Source organism: Oncorhynchus kisutch, linkage group LG2, assembly GCF_002021735.2.
Source record: "Oncorhynchus kisutch isolate 150728-3 linkage group LG2, Okis_V2, whole genome shotgun sequence".
In the NCBI taxonomy this organism is placed as follows: Eukaryota; Metazoa; Chordata; class Actinopteri; order Salmoniformes; family Salmonidae; genus Oncorhynchus; species Oncorhynchus kisutch.
Genome location: NC_034175.2, coordinates 921,705 through 941,184, shown reverse-complemented (window position 1 = coordinate 941,184; position 19,480 = coordinate 921,705). Strand labels below are relative to the sequence as shown.

General features: G+C 50.0%; 1 protein-coding gene across 1 annotated transcript in view; it reads left to right on the top strand.

The window, feature by feature from the left end:
• The first annotated feature begins 88 nt into the window (after window positions 1–88).
• The window catches only part of LOC109883487 (testis-expressed protein 10 homolog), a 29,574-nt gene continuing 10,182 nt past the window's right edge, over window positions 89–19,480 (top strand). The window contains exons 1-13 of the mRNA XM_031836534.1: window positions 89–223; window positions 521–725; window positions 798–985; window positions 2,365–2,691; window positions 2,780–2,995; window positions 3,136–3,382; window positions 3,467–3,579; window positions 5,537–5,793; window positions 5,894–6,029; window positions 6,157–6,326; window positions 10,144–10,321; window positions 12,065–12,153; window positions 12,272–12,405. Coding sequence (XP_031692394.1) covers window positions 540–725; window positions 798–985; window positions 2,365–2,691; window positions 2,780–2,995; window positions 3,136–3,382; window positions 3,467–3,579; window positions 5,537–5,793; window positions 5,894–6,029; window positions 6,157–6,326; window positions 10,144–10,321; window positions 12,065–12,153; window positions 12,272–12,405 — 2,241 coding nt within the window. The 5' untranslated portion in view covers window positions 89–223; window positions 521–539. The remainder of the gene's footprint in view (window positions 224–520; window positions 726–797; window positions 986–2,364; window positions 2,692–2,779; window positions 2,996–3,135; window positions 3,383–3,466; window positions 3,580–5,536; window positions 5,794–5,893; window positions 6,030–6,156; window positions 6,327–10,143; window positions 10,322–12,064; window positions 12,154–12,271; window positions 12,406–19,480) is intronic.

The window sequence follows — 19,480 nt, the reverse complement described above, 5'->3', positions numbered from 1 at the left end:
AATAAAACACTGCTATATGTAGACGTGAAATTGAGAACAGGAGAAAAAAAAATGTTGCAGGCAAATGTGAAGACAGCTTAGCTAGTTGTCGTATCAAAGAGAAAGGCCCATGTTTGTAAAGAAACAGCACGAGCTTTGTTTTGTTGGTTGACCGTCTTCAAAAGCTACATTCGGCGCGGGAAGACTACCCCATGCACAATTATTTCTGACAGTGTCAACACACGTGGGTATTATTATTACGCAATAACGCAATCAATTATTCTGGGTTTACTGCTCATAGATTCTGTGTTCGAGCCAATAGCTTGCTGGCTTGCAAACTCACTGCTGCCCACTGATTGTGGTCTCCTCCTGGTCCAGCACTAGCACACACTTCGTTATTGTGTCAAATGGCACCATATTCCCCATATAGTGAACCACTTCATCAATATCAACCCTGTTTGGCTCTGGTCAGAACAGAAGTAGTTAACTATATTAGAGAATTGGTTGCAATTTAAGATGTTCCTCATGTTTCTCTCCACAGAAAGTCCTATCCTGCAGAGATGACCAAGTGCAAGAAGAAGAAGAGGCAGGATGACTTCCAGAAGGTCAAGCTGAAGGTGGGGAAGACCAAGCCTAAAGCGGACAACGCCACCAACATCAACTTCCGCACCAAGGGAATAAACCTAACTGAACAGCTGAAGAAAGATGCTAATGCACCCACCACACACCGGAAGCTCAACATCAAGGTAGGTAACACAGGCACACAAACACACTCACTCCTCTACTGTACCTTATGCTGTGTGCCTCCCCTCCTCTAGGACCTGTTGTCCCAGCTGCATCACTACAGTGGTACAGTGAAACAGGGAGCTCTTGTGGGACTGAGGGAGCTGCTGACCCTTCACCCCTCAGAGTTAGACCAACACCTCTCCAGTCTGCTCAGCGAGGCTGCTGCCGTCTTCACAGACAAGGACCCGAATGTACGGATGTCTGCCACACGCCTGCTCAGGTTAGAAAAGTATTTTGTTATGACAGTGGGAATTTGTCTTCAGGTCTTTAAAAATATATATATTTCACCTTTATTTAACCAGGTAGACCAGTTGAGAACAAGTTCGCATTTACAACTACAACCTGGCCAAGATAAAGCAAAGCAGTGTGACAAAAAACAACACAGAGTTACACATAGGATAAACAAAAGCACAGTCAATAACACAATAGAAAAATCTATATACAGTGTGTGCAAATAAAGCAAGGAGATAAGGCAATAAATAGACCATAGTGGTGAAATAATTACAATATAGCAATTAAACACTGGAGTGATAGATATGCAGAAGATGAGTGTGCAAGTAGAGATACTGGGGTGCAAAGGAGTAGTATGGGGATGAGGTAGTTGGATGGGCTATTTACAGATGGGCTATGTACAGTGATCTGCGAGCTGCTCTGACAGCTGGTGATTAAAGTTAGAGAGGGAGATATGAGTCTTCAGCTTCAGTGATTTTTGCACTTCGTTCCAGTTATTGGCAGCAGAGAACTGTAAGGAAAGGCAGCCAAAGAAGGAATTGGCTTTGGGGGTGACCAGTGAGATATACCAACTGGAGTGCGTGCTACGGGTGGGTGTTATGGTGACCAGTGAGCTGAGATAAGGCAAAGCTTTACCTAGCAAAGACTTATAGATGACCTGGAGCCAGTGGGTCTGGCGATGAATATGTAGCGAGGGCCAGACGACGAGAGCATACAGGTCGCAGTGGTGGGTGGTATATGGGGCTTTGGTGACAAAACTGATGGCACTGTGATAGACTGCATCCAGTTTTCTGTGTAGAGTGTTGGAGGCTATTTTGTAAATTATATTGTTGAGGATCGGTAGGATGGTCAGTTTTACGAGGGTATGTTTGGCAGCGTGAGTGAAGGAGGCTTTTTGCGAAATAGGAAGCCGATTCTAGATTTCATTTTGGATTGGAGATGTTTAATATGAGTCTGGAAGGAGAGTTTACAGTCTAGCCAGACACCTAGGTATTTGTAGTTGTTCACATATTCTAAGTCAGAACCGTCCAGAGTAGTGATGCTGGTCGGGCGGGCTGGTAATGGCAGCGATCGGTTGAAGAGCATGCATTTAGTTTTACTAGCGTTTAAGAGCAGTTGGAGGCAACGGAAGGAGTGTTGTATGGCATTGAAGCTCGTTTCGAGGTTTGTTAACAGTGTCCACAGTGTTTGTTCTCCAACCCCCACAAAACCATACACCACTTGAGAGCAGCACAGTCCTTGGGAGAAATGCCTTAATGCCAGTTCTTCTACTGTCGCACCTTCCTACCCAATATGAGATTTGAACCAGAAACTCTCCTGCTACTAGTGCACCTCCCTAACCTTCTACCCTCTCCGTGCCCTGATCAGGTTCATAGCCCAGAGTGTGCCAGCGGAGCGGACGTCTCCATTCTTCCCTCTCCTCTCTGCCCACCTCTCCTGTGCCATGACCCACATCGAGACGGGTATCCAGGAGGATGCCCTGAAAGTCCTTGACGTTTTGCTGGACCACTATCCTGCCCTGCTGGCCGCTCGTCCCGCCCTGCTGCTCACCAACTTCCTGGAGCTGATCTCACACAGAAGTACCGGGGGCGGGGCAAGGAAGGGGCAGGAGGGGAAGGGGAGGAGCTGGGCCCTGTCAGTCAACCCTAACAGGAACGTGACTGGTCAGCAGTGGAGACTCACAGTGCTGCTCAGGTATTCATACACTTGCAATGAGTTAGCAGTGTCCTATTGGTGTGTACATGTATTTTTCTGGCGTGACCTTTGTGTTTGTGTTTTCCAGACTGGGGCGTTTTCTTCAGGCGGTTGTTGAGGAGAGGCGAGCGGAGGAGGGGGTTGCATGTGTCTCAGGTGACATGTTCAGTGTTTTGAATGGACAAGGAGGAGCTAACGCACCTTTGGAGCTCAACTGGGAGGAGCTTACCTACAGAAAAGGTGGATTTCAGGTGTTTGAACATTCAGGAGCCATGCCCACTCCGCATTCCACCTTCAAACTCCGGTACGCACATCACAGACACACACTTCATTAACAAGCACACACACACTTAATTAACAAGCATATACACACACACACACACACTGCTGACTCACTCTCCTGTCCTGCTCATCATCTGTCCCTTTCCTCCACTGTATTTGTAGGCCGGAGACTGAGCCTGGGGCTGGGGTGAGTGAAGGGCTGGGCACAGGGGAGGCTGTACGGGGCTTTGCCTCCACCCTGGTGCCCCTTCTACTAGACGTCTGGGTAGAGGCTAGTGCCAGCGACCGGAGCAAGACTGACAGTGCTCATCTCCTCACCCCCGATGCCATGTCACTGATGTACCAGGTCCTCTCCATACTACAGCTGCTACGCAAGCTGGCGCCACAGAGAGAATACCAGGATACACTGGTAACACACACACACAGGTCTTCTCTCTCAGTGTAACATGTGTGGTTACCTTTGTTCTATTAACACTGGTGTTTGTGTGTTTAGGATGTGTGGTTTCGCAGTGAGTACCTGGGGGATTTTAAGCAGCACTTCATGAAGAACTTCCCCTATGGAAATCTGGACATCCCTAAACAAAGGCGGAAGACAGACCCCAAGAGGTGAGGTGGTGCTAGGGCCCATGGTGTTTTTTAATTTTATTTTAATTTTACCTTTATTTAACCAGGTAGGCAAGTTGAGAACAAGTTCTCATTTACAATTGCGACCTGGCCAAGATAAAGCAAAGCAGTTCGACAGATACAACGACACAGAGTTACACATGGAGTAAAACAAACATACAGTCAATAATACAGTATAAACAAGTCTATATACAATGTGAGCAAATGAGGTGAGATAAGGGAGGTAAAGGCAAAAAAGGCCATGGTGGCAAAGTAAATACAATATAGCAAGTAAAACACTGGAATGGTAGTTTTGCAATGGAAGAATGTGCAAAATAGAAATAAAAATAATGGGGTGCAAAGGAGCAAAATAAATAAATAAATAAAAATTAAATACAGTTGGGAAAGAGGTAGTTGTTTGGGCTAAATTATAGGTGGGCTATGTACAGGTGCAGTAATCTGTGAGCTGCTCTGACAGTTAGTGCTTAAAGCTAGGGAGGGAGATAAGTGTTTCCAGTTTCAGAGATTTTTGTAGTTCGTTCCAGTCATTGGCAGCAGAGAACTGGAAGGAGAGGCGGCCAAAGAAAGAATTGGTTCTGGGGGTGACTAGAGAGATATACCTGCTGGAGCGTGTGCCACAGGTGGGAGATGCTATGGTGACCAGCGAGCTGAGATAAGGGGGGACTTTGCCTAGCAGGGTCTTGTAGATGACATGGAGCCAGTGGGTTTGGCGACGAGTATGAAGCGAGGGCCAGCCAACGAGAGCGTACAGGTCGCAATGGTGGGTAGTATATGGGGCTTTGGTGACAAAACGGATTGCACTGTGATAGACTGCATCCAATTTGTTGAGTAGGGTATTGGAGGCTATTTTGTAAATGACATCGCCAAAGTCGAGGATTGGTAGGATGGTCAGTTTTACAAGGGTATGTTTGGCAGCATGAGTGAAGGATGCTTTGTTGCGAAATAGGAAGCCAATTCTAGATTTAACTTTGGATTGGAGATGTTTGATATGGGTCTGGAAGGAGAGTTTACAGTCTAACCAGACACCTAAGTATTTGTAGTTGTCCACGTATTCTAAGTCAGAGCCGTCCAGAGTAGTGATGTTGGACAGGCGGGTAGGTGCAGGTAGCGATCGGTTGAAGAGCATACATTTAGTTTTACTTGTATTTAAGAGCAATTGGAGGCCACGGAAGGAGAGTTGTATGGCATTGAAGCTTGCCTGGAGGGTTGTTAACACAGTGTCCAAAGAAGGGCCGGAAGTATACAGAATGGTGTCGTCTGCGTAGAGGTGGATCAGAGACTCACCAGCAGCAAGAGCGACCTCATTGATGTATACAGAGAAGAGAGTCAGTCCAAGAATTGAACCCTGTGGCACCCCCATAGAGACTGCCAGAGGTCCGGACAGCAGACCCTCCGATTTTACACACTGAACTCTATCAGAGAAGTAGTTGGTGAACCAGGCGAGGCAATCATTTGAGAAACCAAGGCTGTCGAGTCTGCCGATGAGGATGTGGTGATTGACAGAGTCGAAAGCCTTGGCCAGATCAATGAATACGGCTGCACAGTAATGTTTCTTATCGATGGCGGTTAAGATATCGTTTAGGACCTTGAGCGTGGCTGAGGTGCACCCATGACCAGCTCTGAAACCAGATTGTATGTGTAGGTACTCCAGCGTTTCCCAAACTATGTGTCTCCTGATTTGAAAATGGGGTCGTGAGAGAAACTCTGGGGGGAAAAACATCTGGTCTATAGTCAACTGAATGCTCTGCTTAGTCGTAGAACCACGGTTCAATTTCAGCTATTAGTGGTTAGGACAAACCGTGGTTTCTGTTTTCTTCCTAAAAATTTGCTCTAACCATTGAACAGTTTGAGCTATTACCAATTAGGATATATAATATCAGCACAAAATTACTGGGGGGGACATAATTAAAAGTGTGTGTGTTTGGGTGTGGTGTTTCAGGAGTAAGCAGGCAACTACAATCCCAGGGCAGACAGTGGAACCCTTGGCTCTGAACGTGCTGCTCTGCCAGGTCATGGTTTCCATGGTTACCCTCAGCCAGAGGGAGGGGCAAGCCCAGGAGCCCGATGCTGAGTGGCTGATGCCTCTGAGAGGGTTTGTCCAAGAGACTCTGTCCAGTGGGGCCAAGCTGAGCCAAAGACACCTACATACACTCCTGGAGACTGTCTGGAGAATGGTCATCACACAACGCAGCAGGGGTAAGACTGTGTGGGTTTGTGTGGGCTGTCAAGGTTGCGGTTATGAGTTCATCTTAAATGGTTTTCACATGTCTGGCGTCCTAACCGGTGGTGTGTGTAGCGGTGACGGAGGATCTGTTACAGGCGGTGTATGTTCAGTACCAGCAGATGAACCTGAATCTGCAGACCAGAACACTGCTACTTTCCTTCTACAGTAGACTGTACCTACAGGAACACAACCACACACACATCGCCAGGTAACACACACACGTTCTAGTGTTTACTGTACCAAATAACCAAAGACATATGTAGGCATAACCAAGTCTGCAGGGTAGACTACTCTGCTCCTAAATGTCTGTCTTCCTCTTCGGTCTCCCCCGTCAGGAGTAGAGTGTTGTCTCGGTGGCTGGCTGCTCTACCGCTCCAGTTGTCCCAGCTGGGCCACCGTAACCCTGCCCTCTCAGACAGGCTCCTGCTCTCCATCCAGGCTGCTGCCTCCCGCGGGAACAAGGCCCTGCTGAACTCCCTACACACGCATGCATGCAGGCTCTACGGTGAATACACACACACACACACACCTGTATACAGGCTCTACGGTGAATACACACACACACACACACCTGTATACAGGCTCTACGGTGTATATACAACAACAAAAAACACATGTGAAGCTCCACTTATAACAGTCGGGCAGATCGGTACTAAACAGGTAGTCACTAAATGGTCATGCTAGAAAATACCTAAATGACAATGTACACTTTGGAGATGTTTTCTATGTTTCTCCACTGGGGGGCAGTAAAGGTCCATCTGAACTCCATAGCAGGAGAGAGAGGGGAGCATGTTGTACAAGCTAGAGACAAAGTTTGGAGGTGTATCAGTTAAAAGGGGTTGAGGTGGTGGAGGGCACCTATATTGTAATATAATCTAAGACAGAACTGGTGAGGGGGTTTGTGTTATGATTACAGGCCCCAGAGAAGACAGAACTGGGGAGGGTGAGGGGGTTTGTGTTATGATTACAGGCCCTAGGGAAGACAGAACTGGTGGGGGGTTTGTGTTATGATTAAAGGCCCCAGAGAAGACAGAACTGGGGAAGGTGAGGGGGTTTGTGTTATGATTAAAGGCCCCAGAGAAGACAGAACTGGGGAAGGTGAGGGGGTTTGTGTTATGATTGAAGGCCCCAGAGAAGACAGAACTGGGGAGGGTGAGGGGGTTTGTGTTATGATTACAGGCCCCAGAGAAGACAGAACTGGGGAGGGTGAGGGGGTTTGTGTTATGATTAAAGGCCCCAGAGAAGACAGAACTGGGGAGGGTGAGGGGGGTTTGTGTTATGATTACAGGCCCTAGGGAAGACAGAACTGGGGAGGGTTTGTGTTATGATTAAAGGCCCCAGAGAAGACAGAACTGGGGAGGGTGAGGGGGTTTGTGTTATGATTACAGGCCCTAGGGAAGACAGAACTGGTGGGGGGTTTGTGTTATGATTAAAGGCCCCAGAGAAGACAGAACTGGGGAAGGTGAGGGGGTTTGTGTTATGATTAAAGGCCCCAGAGAAGACAGAACTGGGGAAGGTGAGGGGGTTTGTGTTATGATTGAAGGCCCCAGAGAAGACAGAACTGGGGAGGGTGAGGGGGTTTGTGTTATGATTAAAGGCCCCAGAGAAGACAGAACTGGGGAGGGTGAGGGGGTTTGTGTTATGATTAAAGGCCCCAGAGAAGACAGAACTGGGGAGGGTGAGGGGGTTTGCGTTATGATTACAGGCCCTAGGGAAGACAGAACTGGGGAGGGTGGGGGGGGTTTGTGCTATGATTAAAGGCCCCAGAGAAGACAGAACTGGGGAGGGTGAGGGGGTTTGTGTTATGATTACAGGCCCTAGGGAAGACAGAACTGGGGAGGGTGAGGGGGTTTGTGTTATGATTACAGGCCCTAGGGAAGACAGAACTGGGGAGGGTGAGGGGGTTTGTGTTATGATTTAAAGGCCCCAGAGAAGACAGAACTGGGGAGGGTGGGGGGGGTTTGTGCTATGATTAAAGGCCCCAGAGAAGACAGAACTGGGGAGGGTGAGGGGGTTTGTGTTATGATTAAAGGCCCTAGGGAAGACGGAGTGGGCGATTCATCATCACAAGACTCTGTTTGTCTGAATAGTCTGTGACATCAGCAATGTGCGTCAGCAGCCAACATAACATAATACAGACTATCTGATCATTACTACTCTCTCTCCCTTTATCTCTTTTAGCGCTCTCTTTCTTTATCTCTCTCTTTATCTCTCTCTGATGATTTTCTTTCTTAGACCATAAACTGGTGATGGATAGTCCATTCACTCTTTACGTCACCATTGGCTTCTTGTTGCTAGGTACGGTGTGTGTTTACAACACCATGGTCCTGGATAGGTACAGGAGTGCAAGCTTTTGTTCCAGCCCAGCACTAACACAACAGATTCAGCTCATCACGGGCTTGATGGTTACAGGTGACTCTAATGATGGGGTGTGTTGGACAGGAGCTAATGTTCGACAGGACCACAGTTTCCCTCCTCTGCTGTAGTGTATGAGCTGTAGTTGCCCTCCTCTGCTATAGTGTATGAGCTGTAGTTGCCCTCCTCTGCTATAGTGTATGAGCTGTAGTTGCCCTCCTCTGCTATAGTGTATGAGCTGTAGTTGCCCTCCTCTGCTATAGTGTATGAGCTGTAGTTGCCCTCCTCTGCTATAGTGTATGAGCTGTAGTTGCCCTCCTCTGCTGTAGTGTATGAGCTGTAGTTGCCCTCCTCTGCTGTAGTGTATGAGCTGTAGTTGCCCTCCTCTGCTATAGTGTATGAGCTGTAGTTGCCCTCCTCTGCTATAGTGTATGAGCTGTAGTTGCCCTCCTCTGCTATAGTGTATGAGCTGTAGTTGCCCTCCTCTGCTATAGTGTATGAGCTGTAGTTGCCCTCCTCTGCTATAGTGTATGAGCTGTAGTTGCCCTCCTCTGCTATAGTGTATGAGCTGTAGTTGCCCTCCTCTGCTATAGTGTATGAGCTGTAGTTGCCCTCCTCTGCTATAGTGTATGAGCTGTAGTTGCCCTCCTCTGCTATAGTGTATGAGCTGTAGTTGCCCTCCTCTGCTATAGTGTATGAGCTGTAGTTGCCCTCCTCTGCTATAATGTATGAGCTGTAGTTGCCCTCCTCTGCTATAATGTATGAGCTGTAGTTGCCCTCCTCTGCTATAGTGTATGAGCTGTAGTTGCCCTCCTCTGCTATAGTGTATGAGCTGTAGTTGCCCTCCTCTGCTATAATGTATGAGCTGTAGTTGCCCTCCTCTGCTATAGTGTATGAGCTGTAGTTGCCCTCCTCTGCTATAGTGTATGAGCTGTAGTTGCCCTCCTCTGCTATAATGTATGAGCTGTAGTTGCCCTCCTCTGCTATAGTGTATGAGCTGTAGTTACCCTCCTCTGCTATAGTGTATGAGCTGTAGTTGCCCTCCTCTGCTATAGTGTATGAGCTGTAGTTGCCCTCCTCTGCTATAGTGTATGAGCTGTAGTTACCCTCCTCTGCTATAGTGTATGAGCTGTAGTTGCCCTCCTCTGCTATAGTGTATGAGCTGTAGTTGCCCTCCTCTGCTATAGTGTATGAGCTGTAGTTGCCCTCCTCTGCTATAATGTATGAGCTGTAGTTGCCCTCCTCTGCTATAGTGTATGAGCTGTAGTTGCCCTCCTCTGCTATAGTGTATGAGCTGTAGTTGCCCTCCTCTGCTATAGTGTATGAGCTGTAGTTGCCCTCCTCTGCTATAGTGTATGAGCTGTAGTTGCCCTCCTCTGCTATAGTGTATGAGCTGTAGTTGCCCTCCTCTGCTATAGTGTATGAGCTGTAGTTGCCCTCCTCTGCTATAGTGTATGAGCTGTAGTTGCCCTCCTCTGCTATAGTGTATGAGCTGTAGTTGGTGATGTGTAGAGCAGCCAAACTGGTGAAAAAATACTACAGTTTGAACATTAACGTCTTTAACAAGGTAGAACGTGTATAGAGTTGATAATAAATGTACATTTCTAAATAATTTAATCTCTGGAAAAGTGTTCTTCAATCACACTCTTTTTAATATTAAGCTTTTAGCAGCATTTCTGTTGGTTTTGTGGTCTCAAACCAGTGAGTTTATTTAAGTTCTTAATCAAGAATATGGGCTAAATGTAATTATTGAGAATGAAAGAGGTGGGAATGTTGTTCCCTTGTCATATAATTGCTACATTTACTATCAATATAGAATTATAAATAGTTTTCAATTGTATTTTGACTTATTTTTCTTGACGCGAATATTGGTTCAAGACTGAGCCAACCTGGTTCAATATGGGTCCTAAGACGATCAGTTGAGAACTGCTGTTGTAGAGTGTGTGTGTGTGTGTGTGTGTGTGTAGACCCACAGGAGGGCAGTGTGGTATTGTTACCGGCTGAATCTCAGCAGCGATTGGTCCAGCTACTCTACTTCCTGCCTGTGATGTCACAGGGTCTATTGGCCAATCTGAGTCGCTGCTGCACTGCGGGACGCGTCTCTGCCGGCCTGGCTGCCTCCCTCATACGCATCATACACCTCAGGTAACCCCAGCAACCTCCCAAAGCTACAGGTCAGAAACTCTGTCACTAACCCAATGTTCTTACATGATCCCTGTGTCACAGAAATGTGAGAGTCGTGCCATGTGGTTTAAACTTAAACAACGTTTGACCGTTGAGGTTTCATCCTCAAAACATCTAGATGATATCCAGGGCAGACCAACATCACGTGGCCTTTACGGTTTGACATCGTTTCTCTTGCACTTAAAAATGTTCTGAATAGAATTTTCAATTCATAAAAGTGTGTGTGAGAGAGAGAGCCGTCAGTCATTCCTGGTTAGAGAGGGGAGACAGCAGACCGATGGTTCGCCAGCTTAATGGAATCAAACAATCAACCAATTAAGGCACGTCGAGGGTTGTGGCACAAGATCAGTGTCATGAGCTCATGGTTTATAACAAGGCCTGACGCTGATGGCACTTTAATGGGAATTTATAGTTCACTGGACCTTTAGATGGCAGTGTTGGTCCTTTAGCGTGCTGTTGTGTGTGAGCATAGCAATGTTCTGCTGTTTGGTCATGATTTCTCACACGCATCTGGCCTTGCATAACGCTATGATGTCATCAGTGTTCATCGTCAGCAAGTGTGTGTGTATTTGTAAGACACCCAGTGTTTCTCTGGGGTAGTGTTATATATACACACACACACACACCTAACTAGGGGTTGGGGCAGTGTGTGTGTGTGTATAGAGACTAGGGGTTCGGGCAGTGTGTGTGTGTGTATAGAGACTAGGGGTTGGGGCAGTGTGTGTGTGTGTGTATAGAGACTAGGGGTTGGGGCAGTGTGTGTGTGTGTATAGAGACTAGGGGTTGGGGCAGTGTGTGTGTGTGTGTATAGAGACTAGGGGTTGGGGCAGTGTGTGTGTGTGTGTGTGTGTATAGAGACTAGGGGTTGGGGCAGTGTGTGTGTGTGTGTATAGAGACTAGGGGTTGGGGCAGTGTGTGTGTGTGTGTGTGTGTATAGAGACTAGGGGTTGGGGCAGTGTGTGTGTGTGTGTGTGTGTGTGTGTATAGAGACTAGGGGTTGGGGCAGTGTGTGTGTGTGTGTATAGAGACTAGGGGTTGGGGCAGTGTGTGTGTGTGTGTATAGAGACTAGGGGTTGGGGCAGTGTGTGCGTGTATAGAGACTAGGGGTTGGGGCAGGGTGTGCGTGTATATAGAGACTAGGGGTTGGGGCAGTGTGTGTGTGTATATAGAGACTAGGGGTTGGGGCAGTGTGTGTGTGTGTGTGTGTGTGTGTGTGTGTGTGTGTGTGTGTGTATAGAGACTAGGGGTTGGGGCAGTGTGTGTGTGTATAGAGACTAGGGGTTGGGTGGAATGTGGCAGATATGTCAAGTCACGTGTCTCTAATGTTACAGAACACACCATGTATTCATCTCTGACCCCCCTTCCTCTTCATCCTCCGAACCCCACCTTGCGCACAGTCTCCTCTCTGTCTCTGTGTGTGCGCGCTCGGGGGAAACTCGATTCTGTTTAATGTGGTCAGTTCCAGGTAAGCCTACAGAAATGGACATAAGTGTGATCCATATCGTCAGAAAACAACCTGGAACAATCGTCCATCCTGTAAGAGGGTTTTAGTTATGCTCTAACACTCCAGGCCGTCCTCTCTCACTCCACCAACACTCCAGGCCGTCCTCTCTCACTCCACCAACACTCCAGGCCGTCCTCTCTCACTCCACCAACACTCCAGGCCGTCCTCTCTCACTCCATTGTAACCTGTGTGCGTTTCAGGTCCTCTTTGAGTGGCTGGTCAGTAGGGTCTCAGGACGCGACCCTGCGTGATGTTGACTACATCAGCTTCCTGTTCTCCACCCTCACAGGTCAGGCTCCACCCTCACATTTCCTGTCTCACTGGTATCTGGTCAACAGATGTGATGAATCTTCAGGTTCTTGAAGAAGTACACTCCAAGAAAACTTACCAATCTTTCTCTCTTTCAGGGTTTTCGTCTGATGAGCTGGCCACCCTGCAGGAGGCTGGGGATGAGAGCGTGCTCCCTCCCTCCCCCCTCTCCCCCCTCAGCCTCTACCCCACCCCCCTGGAGCAATTCACACACCACTGGGACGTGGTGGAGGTCAGGACACACCTCACTCAGAACACCTAGCAGGGCTTTATAAGTGACTGTTGTGACGGTGAATGAGAGGTCTAGATGGAGTGTAAAATGTGCAAAGAGAAAGACAGCGACTGAGATGGAGACTGAGCACTTCTGCCAGTGTAGTGTTCCTGTGAGAGGTGTTCTGGACACTGTCAGTTATTTAGTTCCCCCTGGTGTCACACACAGGGCTCAGAGGGGGGATGCTTTATCTGGCCACGCTGGCCAAGAGGGGAACCTTTATCGCGTTGCGCAGGCTGTGTCTGCGTGGTTATCGGGCACTGTGGAAATGTAGAAATGCTAATGAGAGCCTGTGGCATGATGGGAGTGTGACATTTGTGCTTGGAAATTACTGTTAAAGGAAATGTGCCCCGAAGCAAAGAGGTGTGTGTGTGTGTGTGTGTGGGAGGGGGCTATAATCACTAATTCAGCTCTTCAATTAGAGCCTGAGATCCTGGTCATCTCATGTCTGAGTCAATCAGACTGAGGGTTGGGGGGGCAGGGGGGACAGGATTAGGGGACGGACCATGTCTGCTCTGATTCCACTAATGAGACAGGATTGTTTTTAATGGAGGAGAGAATGCCAACAGGTGCACACAGGTCTGAGGGGCTGGTCCACACACACATTCTAACACATTGAACACACCTCATTTCAATAGAACGTAATGACAAATTGGCTTTTGATTTGAAGTTAATGAGGAGAAGTTTAACATTGTTTCTCACCTCTGAAAGTTTGTGTGATGCCCTCTCGTCTCACCTGTACCCCTCTGTCGCTCTCTACAGTGTGTGTGATGCCCCCTCGTCTCACCTGTACCCCTCTGCCGCTCTCTACAGTGTGTGTGATGCCCCCTCGTCTCACCTGTACCCCTCTGCCGCTCTCTACAGTGTGTGTGATGCCCCCTCGTCTCACCTGTACCCCTCTGCCGCTCTCTACAGTGTGTGTGATGCCCCCTCGTCTCACCTGTACCCCTCTGTCGCTCTCTACAGTGTGTGTGATGCCCCCTCGTCTCACCTGTACCCCTCTGTCGCTCACTACAGTGTGTGTGATGCCCCCTCGTCTCACCTGTACCCCTCTGTCGCTCTCTACAGTGTGTGTGATGCCCCCTCGTCTCACCTGTACCCCTCTGTCGCTCTCTACAGTGTGTGTGATGCCCCCTCGTCTCACCTGTACCCCTCTGTCGCTCTCTACAGTGTGTGTGATGCCCCCTCGTCTCACCTGTACCCCTCTGTCGCTCTCTACAGTGTGTGTGATGCCCCCTCGTCTCACCTGTACCCCTCTGTCGCTCTCTACAGTGTGTGTGATGCCCCCTCGTCTCACCTGTACCCCTCTGTCGCTCTCTACAGTGTGTGTGATGCCCCCTCGTCTCACCTGTACCCCTCTGTCGCTCTCTACAGTGTGTGTGATGCCCCCTCGTCTCACCTGTACCCCTCTGTCGCTCTCTACAGTGTGTGTGTGATGCCCCCTCGTCTCACCTGTACCCCTCTGTCGCTCTCTACAGTGTGTGTGATGCCCCCTCGTCTCACCTGTACCCCTCTGTCGCTCTCTACAGTGTGTGTGATGCCCCCTCGTCTCACCTGTACCCCTCTGTCGCTCTCTACAGTGTGTGTGATGCCCCCTCGTCTCACCTGTACCCCTCTGTCGCTCTCTACAGTGTGTGTGATGCCCCCTCGTCTCACCTGTACCCCTCTGTCGCTCTCTACAGTGTGTGTGATGCCCCCTCGTCTCACCTGTACCCCTCTGTCGCTCTCTACAGTGTGTGTGATGCCCCCTCGTCTCACCTGTACCCCTCTGTCGCTCTCTACAGTGTGTGTGATGCCCCCTCGTCTCACCTGTACCCCTCTGTCGCTCTCTACAGTGTGTGTGTGATGCCCCCTCGTCTCACCTGTACCCCTCTGTCGCTCTCTACAGTGTGTGTGTGATGCCCCCTCGTCTCACCTGTACCCCTCTGTCGCTCTCTAACGTTTGCGTGTGTGTGTGAGCAGTGACATAGAGAACATGTAGGGAGCACTAAAAACGACATTGTAATGTACTTGTTGGCCCCAACCTGTTATGTATCTCTTGGATGTGTGGAGAAAGGCCAGGTGAGGAGAGGCATCTGGTGGATGGAGAGGAGAGGTATCTGGTGGATGTGGAGGAGAGGAGAGGTATCTGGTGGATGTGGAGGAGAGGAGAGGTATCTGGTGGATGTGGAGGAGAGGAGAGGTATCTGGTGGATGTGGAGGAGAGGAGAGGTATCTGGTGGATGTGGAGGAGAGGAGAGGTATCTGGTGGATGTGGAGGAGAGGAGAGGAGAGGTATCTGGTGGATGTGGAGGAGAGGAGAGGTATCTGGTGGATGTGTAGGAGAGGTATCTGGTGGATGTGTAGGAGAGGAGAGGTATCTGGTGGATGTGTAGGAGAGGAGAGGTATCTGGTGGATGTGTAGGAGAGGAGAGGTATCTGGTGGATGTGGAGGAGAGGAGAGGTATCTGGTGGATGTGGAGGAGAGCTATCTGGTGGATGTGAAGGAGAGGAGAGGTATCTGGTGGATGTGGAGGAGAGGAGAGGTATCTGGTGGATGTGGAGGAGAGGAGAGGTATCTGGTGGATGTGGAGGAGAGGAGAGGTATCTGGTGGATGTGGAGGAGAGGAGAGGAGAGGTATCTGGTGGATGTGGAGGAGAGGAGAGGTATCTGGTGGATGTGTAGGAGAGGTATCTGGTGGATGTGTAGGAGAGGAGAGGTATCTGGTGGATGTGTAGGAGAGGAGAGGTATCTGGTGGATGTGTAGGAGAGGAGAGGTATCTGGTGGATGTGGAGGAGAGGAGAGGTATCTGGTGGATGTGGAGGAGAGCTATCTGGTGGATGTGAAGGAGAGGAGAGGTATCTTGTGGATGTGGAGGAGAGGAGAGGTATCTTGTGGATGTGGAGGAGAGGAGAGGTATCTGGTGGATGTGGAGGAGAGGAGAGCTATCTGGTGGATGTGGAGGAGAGGAGAGCTATCTGGTGGATGTGAAGGAGAGGAGAGCGATCTGGTGGATGTGGAGGAGAGGAGAGCTATCTGGTGGATGTGGATGTGGAGGAGAGGAGAGTTATCTGGTGGATGTGAAGGAGAGGAGAGCTATCTGGTGGATGTGAAGGAGAGGAGAGCTATCTGGTGGATGTGAAGGAGAGGAGAGCTATCTGGTGGATGTGAAGGAGAGGAGAGCTATCTGGTGGATGTGAAGGAGAGGAGAGCTATCTGGTGGATGTGAAGGAGAGGAGAGCTATCTGGTGGATGTGAAGGAGAGGAGAAACTATCTGGTGGATGTGGAGGAGAGGAGAGGAGAGCTATCTGGTGGATGTGTAGGAGAGGAGAGCTATCTGGTGGATGTGTAGGAGAGGAGAGGTATCTGGTGGATGTGGAGGAGAGGAGGGGTATCTGGTGGATGTGGAGGAGAGGAGAGGTATCTGGTGGAGGAGAGGAGAGGTATCTGGTGGAGGAGAGGAGAGGTATCTGGTGGATGTGTAGGAGAGGAGAGGTATCTGGTGGATGTGTAGGAGAGGAGAGGTATCTGGTGGATGTGTAGGAGAGGAGAGGTATCTGGTGGATGTGGAGGAGAGGAGAGGTATCTGGTGGATGTGGAGGAGAGGAGAGGTATCTGGTGGATGTGGAGGAGAGGAGAGGTATCTGGTGGATGTGGAGGAGAGCTATCTGGTGGATGTGAAGGAGAGGAGAGCTATCTGGTGGATGTGGAGGAGAGGAGAGCTATCTGGTGGATGTGGAGGAGAGGAGAGCTATCTGGTGGATGTGGAGGAGAGGAGAGCTATCTGGTGGATGTGGAGGAGAGGAGAGCTATCTGGTGGATGTGGAGGAGAGGAGAGGTATCTGGTGGATGTGGAGGAGAGGAGAGGTATCTGGTGGATGTGGAGGAGAGGAGAGCTATCTGGTGGATGTGAAGGAGAGGAGAGCTATCTGGTGGATGTGAAGGAGAGGAGAGCTATCTGGTGGATGTGAAGGAGAGGAGAGCTATCTGGTGGATGTGAAGGAGAGGAGAGCTATCTGGTGGATGTGAAGGAGAGGAGAGCTATCTGGTGGATGTGAAGGAGAGGAGAGCTATCTGGTGGATGTGAAGGAGAGGAGAGCTATCTGGTGGATGTGAAGGAGAGGAGAACTATCTGGTGGATGTGGAGGAGAGGAGAGGAGAGCTATCTGGTGGATGTGTAGGAGAGGAGAGGTATCTGGTGGATGTGGAGGAGAGGAGAGGTATCTGGTGGATGTGGAGGAGAGGAGGGGTATCTGGTGGATGTGGAGGAGAGGAGAGGTATCTGGTGGAGGAGAGGAGAGGTATCTGGTGGAGGAGAGGAGAGGTATCTGGTGGAGGAGAGGAGAGGTATCTGGTGGATGTGTAGGAGAGGAGAGGTATCTGGTGGATGTGTAGGAGAGGAGAGGTATCTGGTGGATGTGGAGGAGAGGAGAGGTATCTGGTGGATGTGGAGGAGAGGAGAGGTATCTGGTGGATGTGGAGGAGAGGAGAGGTATCTGGTGGATGTGGAGGAGAGGAGAGGTATCTGGTGGATGTGGAGGAGAGGAGAGGTATCTGGTGGATGTGGAGGAGAGAGAGGTATCTGGTGGATGTGAAGGAGAGGAAGCTATCTGGTGGATGTGGAGGAGAGGAGAGGCTATCTGGTGGATGTGGAGGAGAGGAGAGCTATCTGGTGGATGTGGAGGAGAGGAGAGCTATCTGGTGGATGTGGAGGAGAGGAGAGCTATCTGGTGGATGTGGAGGAGAGGAGAGCTATCTGGTGGATGTGGAGGAGAGGAAGAGGTATCTGGTGGATGTGGAGGAGAGGAGAGCTATCTGGTGGATGTGAAGGAGAGGGAGAGCTATCTGGTGGATGTTAAGGAGAGGAGAGCTATCTGGTGGATGTGAAGGAGAGGAGAGCTATCTGGTGGATGTGAGGAGAGGAGAACTATCTGGTGGATGTGGAGGAGAGGAGAGGATAGCTCTCTGGTGGATGTGTAGGAGGAGGAGAGGTATCTGGTGGATGTGGAGGAGAGGAGAGGTATCTGGTGGATGTGGAGGAGAGGAGAGGTATCTGGTGGATGTGGAGGAGAGGAGAGGTATCTGGTGGATGTGGAGGAGAGGAGAGGTATCTGGTGGATGTGGAGGAGAGGAGAGGTATCTGGTGGATGTGTAGGAGAGGAGAGGTATCTGGTGGATGTGTAGGAGAGGAGAGGTATCTGGTGGATGTGTAGGAGAGGAGAGGTATCTGGTGGATGTGGTAGGAGAGGAGAGGTATCTGGTGGATGTGTAGGAGAGGAGAGGTATCTGGTGGATGTGGAGGAGAGGAGAGGTATCTGGTGGATGTGGAGGAGAGGAGAGGTATCTGGTGGATGTGGAGGAGAGGAGAGGTATCTGGTGGATGTGAAGGAGAGGAGAGCTATCTGGTGGATGTGGGAGGAGAGGAGAGGAGAGCTATCTGGTGGATGTGGAGGAGAGGAGAGGTATCTGGTGGATGTGGAGGAGAGGAGAGGTATCTGGTGGATGTGGAGGAGAGGAGAGGTATCTGGTGGATGTGGAGGAGAGCTATCTGGTGGATGTGAAGGAGAGGAGAGGTATCTGGTGGATGTGGAGGAGAGGAGAGGTATCTGGTGGATGTGAAGGAGAGGAGAGCTATCTGGTGGATGTGGAGGAGAGGAGAGGAGAGCTATCTGGTGGATGTGGAGGAGAGGAGAGGTATCTGGTGGATGTGGAGGAGAGGAGGGGTATCTGGTGGATGTGGAGGAGAGGAGAGGTATCTGGTGGATGTGGAGGAGAGCTATCTGGTGGATGTGAAGGAGAGGAGAGCTATCTGGTGGATGTGGAGGAGAGGAGAGCTATCTGGTGGATGTGGAGGAGAGGAGAGCTATCTGGTGATGTGTGGAGGAGAGGAGAGGTATCTGGTGGATGTGGAGGAGAGGAGAGCTATCTGGTGGATGTGAAGGAGAGGAGAGCTATCTGGTGGATGTGAAGGAGGAGGAGAGCTATCTGGTGGATGTGAAGGAGAGGAGAGCTATCTGGTGGATGTGTAGGAGAGGAGAGCTATCTGGTGGATGTGAAGGAGAGGAGAGCTATCTGGTGGATGTGAAGGAGAGGAGAGCTATCTGGTGGATGTGAAGGAGAGGAGAGCTATCTGGTGGATGTGGAGGAGAGCTATCTGGTGGATGTGAAGGAGAGGAGAGGTATCTGGTGGATGTGGAGGAGAGGAGAGGTATCTGGTGGATGTGAAGGAGAGGAGAGCTATCTGGTGGATGTGGAGGAGAGGAGAGGAGAGCTATCTGGTGGATGTGGAGGAGAGGAGAGGTATCTGGTGGATGTGGAGGAGAGGAGGGGTATCTGGTGGATGTGGAGGAGAGGAGAGGTATCTGGTGGATGTGGAGGAGAGCTATCTGGTGGATGTGAAGGAGAGGAGAGCTATCTGGTGGATGTGGAGGAGAGGAGAGCTATCTGGTGGATGTGGAGGAGAGGAGAGCTATCTGGTGGATGTGGAGGAGAGGAGAGGTATCTGGTGGATGTGGAGGAGAGGAGAGCTATCTGGTGGATGTGAAGGAGAGGAGAGCTATCTGGTGGATGTGAAGGAGAGGAGAGCTATCTGGTGGATGTGAAGGAGAGGAGAGCTATCTGGTGGATGTGTAGGAGAGGAGAGCTATCTGGTGGATGTGAAGGAGAGGAGAGCTATCTGGTGGATGTGAAGGAGAGGAGAGCTATCTGGTGGATGTGAAGGAGAGGAGAGCTATCTGGTGGATGTGAAGGAGAGGAGAGCTATCTGGTGGATGTGAAGGAGAGGAGAGCTATCTGGTGGATGTGAAGGAGAGGAGAGCTATCTGGTGGATGTGAAGGAGAGGAGAGCTATCTGGTGGATGTGAAGGAGAGGAGAGGTATCTTGTGGATGTGGAGGAGAGGAGAGGTATCTTGTGGATGTGAAGGAGAGGAGAGGTATCTTGTGGATGTGGAGGAGAGGAGAGGTATCTGTGGATGTGGAGGAGAGGAGAGGTATCTGGTGGATGTGGAGGAGAGGAGAGCTATCTGGTGGATGTGAAGGAGAGGAGAGCGATCT